Source organism: Saccoglossus kowalevskii, chromosome 17, assembly GCF_978046115.1.
Source record: "Saccoglossus kowalevskii chromosome 17, keSacKowa6.1, whole genome shotgun sequence".
Lineage (NCBI taxonomy): Eukaryota > Metazoa > Hemichordata > Enteropneusta > Harrimaniidae > Saccoglossus > Saccoglossus kowalevskii.
The window spans coordinates 11,942,997-11,951,962 of record NC_140657.1 but is presented as its reverse complement, the minus strand read 5'-3'; the positions used below and the strand labels follow the sequence as shown (position 1 = coordinate 11,951,962).

Here is an 8,966-nt window from a genome sequence, read left to right as displayed (position 1 = left end):
CACATTTCAAGGAGCAAGCATGATTCTAACAGAATATGGAGAGTCGCAAACCCAACAGTTGGGAACAGTAACATTCCCTTGTCAATACCTAAGGAAGGAAAATTACCTGTAGTTTCTATCAGATGAAAAAGATCCTGCCATCCCAGGCCTAAAAGAGTCCAATGCACTTAACCTAAGTAGATATATTCTCTAGTATACAATCGTTGGCCTTATATAATATTGGTTCATTCTAATGCTATATAGGAAAAATTAGTAAGTTCTTCTTAGTAAGATTTTGCACGTCTTTACAGTGCATTGTGGCGTAATTGGGAGTACGTCTGCTTACATTGGTAAGATGACATAGTTGCCATAGTTGCGAGTTTGAATCCTAGTTTTAATGTGTGTGTGTATACATGCATTTAACTGTGATTCGTATAAAAATGGTGTGAAGTTTTGATGTATTAAAATGGTACAAACTGTTAAATCAGTTAACCGCCTGACTACGATCCCCACTTCCTAACCTAAAACGTGTCTGAAGCACCGAAGTACAGACGTGATGCAATCAATATCTTGGTGTACCAGTCGCCATGCTTTACTGTCATCCATCGCATGGAAAGGTATATAAAAAGGTATATATGTGGAAGACTAGCCGACCGATACTATGTTTTTGTGACAGGACTGCAGGATGAGTTGTTACTTTGTCTTGAATAACTCTTCTTTCTGTTTCAGTCATATAGTTGTTTAGCATACTGTATTACGGAGGTCTTGGGCAGGGTTCAAGTTTGTCTTTTACTTAAGACTTAGTAGTAGTGGTAGAAACAATCACGATAGGCATACGCAAATAAAACTTTCTTTTTATGACATTTTTGGCAAGCGACGGCATACAAAAAGGATATGCTCACAAGTATTTATCTACATGATAAATTCCCGCTTGCATTTTCCTTTATATGACGTTTAACAAAACAGTATTACACCAAATTTAGTATTTCGGCGGTTTGAATGAGATTTCAAAACATCAACACAGAAATGACGAGATAACAAAAGGTCACACTAAAATGTTTTGGGGACATATTATTCCCGTTTTAGGAATGACAAAATTAACCACATTTTACATGAAATATCAAGTTTTCTGAATTATATAAGAACTTCTAAAATTGCATCGTCATTTACATATCAGCTCATTTACATATTTGTGGGAAGCACTTATATAAGTCTTCAAGTTATATGCCACGAGTTCAACAAAATATTTTTTTCGTCCACTTTTGGTCATGTGACCATGGTTCAAACTGTACATTTATTCGAATGAAACCTCACGTGATGTATCTTTGTCTTTATTTAGATTGTAAACAGATGCAGCTGTATTCATTTGAACATGGTAAACATCGCATAGTTATTTTGAACTTGTTTGGATGATCAATGCAAATTATCTTCTTACAATAATGTATTCAACGTGGAGCGATAACTGTTGAATTATTCATGAGCAAATTACAATGCGAGTAATGTATTGTTAATGCATTAATTCTTCACTGTTTAAATTTTACTATTTTCGCTGATAAGTAAGATCCGCTAAATTGAATCTCCTCGAACATGTAAAATAATAATAAAACCCATTGTTTCCTTGACAAATTCGTGAAATTAAAACACAGGGAATGTGATCAAAACATCCAAATAGTGGAATTAAATGTCAGTAAAAATAAATGGTTTTACAGTATTCATGCTAATTATAACAACATTATTTTACACGCTTATCTGGCCAGAATTGCCTGATATAAGTCGGTTACTGCACGTCATTTCGCCTCATGGCGATTGAGAGGTTTAGAATTGTTATAATTGTAAACCCACTTCAAAGCTAAATCTTTAAAAAGTAGATCACAATGAATTGTGCTTTCACGAAATAGTATGAAACCATATAACTCGAGATGATACGCTGTCACGGCAATGACAGGTTGCAGTGTTGATATAATTAAACTAAAGCAGTGCTACGGCCGGTAAGTACACGGTAATCTCTTGAGTACATGTGATAGACCAACGTCCACTTCTCCGGATCTAAAAACAAACAGAAAAAAATAATATTGAAGTAGATTTTGGATATGAACAAGAGAACTGGGAGAACAAATGAGATGAATTGATCAACTAATTAAGTCTATGTGCAGTTTTCTATGGCACTGAATACTTTTGAAAAGAGAAAATAATACTCGATATATAATAGGTTGCTATGGCACATCCGTATTAGTACTTGGTTGTGGTTATGAATGCGTTAAGGTTACAAACAAAGATTTACCATGTCTGACGGCAGAACCTTTTACCTCTGATTGGTAGTCAATTAGTAATCGTTCTTCCCAAAAGAATTTTAGCTTATGTGATAAAAAAATATAAACATGCAACGAACTTACCAAACTATTGCCCTTGTATAGTCTTGTAGTACAATCCCAGCTCCTTGAACTCTTCTAATGAGATCTGTTCATCCCCTGTAAAATATAACATTTCTGTCACCTATCACAATGTAGTTTTACATATTTTATTTCAAAAATGTTATTTTACAGTTTTTCACGGACAAATTATTTTACTTTTATAACAGTTATTTCTTTAAACTATCGACAGTCCTCGGTCCTAATTTGTATACTAACCCAGCAAACCCCGATGGCGTGTGTGACATTTCAGCGAAGGCCGGAGGCCTTACTAACAAATTAGAACTGAAGACTGTCGACCGTCCGTTGTGTCGTAAATGCGGCCTAAATCCTCGGTCAGCACAGCGCCCTTTTGTGGTTAAAAGATTCCTACCATATCAAGTAACCTGTTGACAGCCGTTTTAATTGCTGTACACACTATACCATGACTTGGTATGTATTTCCGGTTATAAGTTAGTCAGCACAGTAAAATACGTGCCTAAATATTTTACTACTCTTGGTATTCTTTATGTGTGCATTCATATACGCCTCTCTGTGTGCATGCAGACGAGTAAACGCCCTCACGGTTTACACAAATGGATTGTGTGAACGCAACACCTATATAAAGAAATGTGCTGCTCTTGATTTGTGACTTGCAAGTTGAGGAAACAATACGAACATGGAAGCGGTACGGCGAGGCACTTCGTAGACCCAGCCCACATATCCAATAACATTTGAGTAATGGATGTTTTGACTGTAATTACACATATTCAGGTAATGTTTTATTATTATTTTTTATATGGTAACATTAAACTATTATTAAGCAACTAACTAACAGTTAATGTCGAAAGTTGACCACAGCACGGCTTATACAGTTATAAACACGCTCTAATTCGTGTAATCTTACCTATACATACACTATGAAAAACTACAACAGAAATGTTACATACCGTCAATGTCGATAGCTTTCAACATCTCAGCGAAATTCAAGATGCTTCCCTTCTGACGTTTCCATTCTTGAACTTCAATGAAAGAGTTCTTGTTCATATTCAATTTATTGAACACCTGATCTGGGTCTGGGACGGCGTTACGGGGCATGGCAGCGGCGCCTCTCTTGAACCTGTGACGAAACAGACACGTGATATGCAAACGACATACTTAACATGTATGAAACCCACTGATTTTCGTCGTGTACTTTGATGGGCCTAGAATATTCATGTATTCATAGGATAATGTAAAGTTGCTGCGATTGTAAATTTAAATAGAAATTCAACATTTGAACTGTAAATTACGTAGCCGCCGCGATGAGTGTAGTCAGTGGCATTTGAAATCGTATAACATAATTCACTGACTTGTAGCGGGGGAGTCGTCACCTGCGCACGCATTAGATAGCCATAACGTGTCATTGTTTACAAACATGCGTCTACCCATAGGCCTTTTCGTCTTAAGCATGTGTTGTTATCATGGTTTGGGACTCAATTCCCGCGCGTGCGCAGGTGACGTCCCTCTCCACTTTGAGTAAAAGTACCAGACAATAACAAAAATGTTTAACAAAATCACAACAATGATAAATTAAAGTGTGGTGGTCGTCGCGCTGCGAATGTGTGACATTTGTGTTGGTAAACATTTGATTTTTCCACGATCCAATGCGCTTTTCTACTGCTATCACGAGTACAAGTTTCGACCTGGGCGCGACTTGCACTAATTACCGGCGGCGACTCCTTCAATACTTTCCAAGCACTAACAAAATTGCATAATTGAAGCTTGGTAACCTCTCAGTTTTTACTCGTTGGTCTGCGAAACAGTTAAAGTTGCCATATTTGTTTATATGAGACCATATCTCGTGCATGCGTGGAGCGCGAGTAGAAGTGGAAATTTGTTTGCTCCTTGGAATCACAGGAAATGAATTATGTTCACCGGTTTAAAACCATGTGTTAGAAATCAGCAACCAGTAAACCATACTCAAAACATTATCTTGACTATTGTACCGAAGTAAAAATGAATCAGAATGATGAGTAATGATGATCAATGAAATTAAATTGCCGATTTTGTCGAGCTGGTTTGTGTTGTAGGAAATAAATTATCCCAAAAAACAACTTGATTGAGGTCATTTTGATGTCAATACATTGCATTGAAGGAGTTCATTTGCATACATACATTAATCGGGCTTTAAAGGTATTATATACATATATCTGTAACGACGCCTACTGGCAAATCTTTATCTGCTATAAGTTGGATTTTACGTGGTATAAAATACATACGCATAAATCATACTTTAAAACCACACGCCCGGTCGGACTCATTATATACAGATATCAGCATACATAAAGTGGTTAACCATAAAACCTGCCACATTAGGGTTTTCCAAACTAATTCAAATAGTCCATCTATACAAGGGGTTTAGTTACCTGTTCTCATTCAAATTTACGTGTGCCGAATACACATACCGTCATCATCACGTGACACATACGCGGGAAGAACGGCACGTATAGGTGCAGTTCTATACGTTATCATTACGGGTAAGTTCAAAAACAATTTTCTACAATTGTGCTCGCATTTTTCTACTAAATTCTTCTTATATGCAATATTGATAGTTAATATAGACTATGATGAATATTTGTGTGTTTTTATGATATAATTTCGCCATGGCAGCTGGAACATCTCAGTTAGTTTCTCACAACCCTGCACCTAACATTTGGAAAAAAATTATGACTAAACTCAGACGCCGAAACTGACAGTACGTGTACGGGTATACCAGACGCATGGAATCACTTACGCGTCATTACGCGTAACTAAACCTCTAATAACTGCGCTGACAGGACAGTGCCTGCGTGATGTTATTGAGACAAATGTGTTGCTTACGGTGCAAAAACGTAACACGAATAAGATAACATGGAGTATATTGTTTGCCCCTTTTGAATTTGTGTATAGCCATGGTTACGAATGAGATTAGACCGATAGAATCACGAATTATTTACCTGACAGTAACACCGACGCCTACTGATTTGGTGGCAGGGTCGAATGTCGGATACACCTCAGTATTGTCGCCCACGTCCCATGCAGGGGTTCGTCCCGACGAAGATGTGCAGGCATTCACCATAGCAATAGCCATGGCAACCACAACAGCAGCGATGATGAAAAGTCTCGTGGCCATTGTCTATGAAAAATAAAACATGCATGACATTAGTCGATAACAGCAGAAACTTCACTTCGTAGGATTCATTTTGTACAATTAGCCAGGGCCTACCGAATTCGTATACATTGCAACGATATCTATCACGAATGAAAACAAACAGAAAACATTATTGTGAAGAACTTACCAAGAGGTAAAATTAGATACTCGACCTTTCTTCAATACAGTTGACACAGTCGTGTAAGATGGAATTATGATATATTCTCTAGCAAGCGCTTCCTTATATACACTACCAAGTTCCGGTATTCCGTTATCACGAACATGATTTTCATTGGAAACGCTCTGTCATTTCAAGGAAACAACAATTTCGTGAAAATATAACGAAATAAGATCCATACGATATTAATTATATATCCAAAGCTTGACCTTGGTGTATTACAGGTAAAAGATGTACACGTAGGTCATCTAGATCACGGTTTTTGTAAAAGGATTTAGAACTGTGTCAGTGGCGGCGGCATAGGGAGGCAGAGGGAGGGCGTTGCCCCTCAAAAATCAAGCTGAAACCCTTTGTGTCAGCAAAATTTGCTCCTCAAAATGCAGGAAATAGCGTTTCAGAGGGTATAGATTTCAATTTGTTTAAGGAGCATGCCCGGACCCTTGTAGTAAGGTCGCGCCTTTGGCGCAAGGTTGGTGGGCAGATCTCGCCCCACCCCATGCAAAACTTAGTGTGTTGCGGGGACAAGCGTTTTTGTTGTCTACGTACTCATAGTCGTATTAGGGCTGGCCTTTCTAGGAAGTTTGGAAACAAATACCGGTATACATACCGTGTTCTCTGTCATGAATTTGTTTTTCCCGTATCTGTTGACCGACTTATTTAGTTGATTACTAGCGAAATGCTGTGTTATGTCAGTCATCGTTTAGGCAGGCGAGGTCCTGGACGGAACTCGACTCAGTGATTTGGAACAAATTACGAGATAACCGTCGTTATTCAGACTACTATTTCTGACAGTTGGTATTCCTAGTTATTAATGTAGTGAACGATTAATCAAAAGATATGACGTGTTCAGTACTTAGTGTGATTGGCTTTATGATTGATTGAAGGTTACGCCCTAGAGTCTTTTTACTGCATTGTAATTGGTTAAGGTTTTGAAAATGAATAAAGAGAGTTTGAGTTGGTCTTGGCGAGTACAGCACGACAGACGCAGTCTTAGTCCAGTCCTGGAGAGTCTAAGGCAGTCTAAGCACAGTCTTTAGCTAGTCTTGGGCCAGCCTTGCGATAGTCTTGGGGATTTTCCCCAGGGCGCTGTGTCTTATAGAGTGCTCGACAGACTGACTAAGACGAGAGTTGAAACGTATTTTGTGGTGTGCGTCTATTTGACTGTAAAGCTTAAGTGACTTCCCTGATCCCGTACCTCAAGGGGACGCGATAGAGAGACGAGACGAGATTCCCCCCTGACAAGTGTGGAGAGCCCCGTGGAGAAGAATTCCCCCCTGATATCTCACTAGAAAAAGTTACGTCGGTGTAATACGCCCGGCAATAAAATGATGGGAACTCATAATATTGCGTTCACACCAGCAATTCTCACAAGAGACGTAACTATGACGACCACTGGATAATGCACACAATGACACCGACTCGTAGATTGGCAATGTTTCAGTTAACCGTGTTGCACTTTTTCAATCGAGCAAAGGAGAAATCTGGGCAATGTAAGATGTCATAATATACACTTGTTGGTAAATGGAATTGATATCTTGTTTGCTCTGTGTTGGCAACAATCGGCATATTTTGAGTTTAACAACGTATACAGGGGAATATAACAACCTAAACTAAACTGTCGTGAAATTTAATACACATTGCCAGCTTTCCAACTTTGGAAAAAAATAAACTTAAGTACAGTTGACACTAAAAATCATTTTAAGACGCCAATGCACATTTGCGAGTGGTCGCCGGTGTTGCCTTTGTTGTATTAAAACTCCTTAAAGGGCCATTAGCGGCGTTGTTAAGCTTTTGTTCGTATTTTCCTTATATTAGCTTTTTTCACTATCATAACATAACGTGTGATTATCGGTTTTTCTACCGGGCCGGGTGTAACATTGCGTTGCGTTTTTTGACATGATTGCAACAAGTCGAGCGAAATGTGAGAATCTAAACGTTAAATAATTCATTGTAGTCTCAATAAACTTTTGTTGCCTCTCGCATTTCCGTGTCACGTGACATGCATCTGGATATATTTTTCACAAACTGAGGCAGTAGGCATTTGGCAAACGTATGTTTATTCGCGTATTCACTATAATATTATGGTTTGATCATATAAAGGGAGGATGTTTGGACACAAATACACGGTTTTTGCTATGTACATTATCCACACATTTCAACGAAACAGAAATGTCCAGCAAATATAACGAAATAAAATCTATATCTCATGTTCTGTGTGCCCTTAAACGATGGTGAGTTGTATTTGTGTGTTTTTTTCTAATTATATATTCTATACATTTTATAAAATAACTGACTGATTGAAGGCCTGTTGTTCAGCGATTTTCTTGGTCGACTGTTTGAATTACCACTGTATATACGAATCAGAGTATTTAATATTGCACTTGGCATGGGGTACACATTGACGGGTTATCTCTATGTATATATACTACTTGAAGTGACAGTTGATGATTCATTTACTTGCAAGGGTTGTGTTCGTATTTCCTATATTCAGACGGCGATGTTGAAAAACTACCAAAGTGACCGAACTTCAATTTTCTGGCGCATCCACAACTTGTGCTGACACCCAGACCACATCGATACTATGTATGGGAAGTTAGTAAACGCTAACAGTTGACTCAGATGAAATATTTTGGTTTGATTGTCTATGAACAACCTTCCGAGTTGTAAATGTTATCAGAAAATAAATCAAAGGGAGAAATTGGATTGAAACATACAGACAAATATTGCGAAGAAAATAAAAATAATATGATAATTAAAACTATTTAAATCATTACCAATATTTTTTTAAATATAGAAACCTCGAATAGAAACTAAACATAAAAAACGGATCCAGCATCTATGTGCCAAGTTTCATTAAAATCTGATAATCGGTTCTTGAGATATTAGTAGAACAGACACACAGACGCACTAACCGCACAAAGACTCCAATTGTATGCTTCGCACACGGGAGTCAATGAAATAGAAACCTCATAAAACAATAAATAATACTATTTCATTTATTGTCAAGAAAATGTGAAATATATAAATAAAAGTATATATTGAAATCTCGCGAAAATAAAACAAATTTGAACTATAATCTCGTAAAAGCAAATGGTTGTATTGAAACTATAACCTCGTGAATATAAAACAAATAAAACTATAAATTTAAATTACACTTCAGTCTAAAACTTCACGGCCCAAAACACTTATATTCACATATAGTATAAACTTATATTCACTCCTACTTTCAAACAATTTCCACTAATTAAAC

The 8,966-nt window shown here is 37.4% G+C and overlaps 1 protein-coding gene across 1 annotated transcript; it reads right to left on the bottom strand.

Annotated features, from left to right (window-relative positions):
- Nucleotides 1-1,821: 1,821 nt before the first annotated feature.
- On the bottom strand, nt 1,822-5,752 carry LOC100369479 (uncharacterized). The gene is made up of 5 exons (XM_002736690.3): nt 5,687-5,752; nt 5,345-5,523; nt 3,317-3,486; nt 2,373-2,447; nt 1,822-2,025 (listed from the first exon to the last, which is right to left on the bottom strand). The coding sequence occupies exons 2-4, from the start codon at nt 5,518-5,520 to the stop codon at nt 2,377-2,379; spliced, it is 417 nt and encodes a 138-aa protein (XP_002736736.1). The 5' UTR covers nt 5,521-5,523; nt 5,687-5,752; the 3' UTR covers nt 1,822-2,025; nt 2,373-2,376.
- Between the last annotated feature and the right edge of the window lie 3,214 nt (nt 5,753-8,966).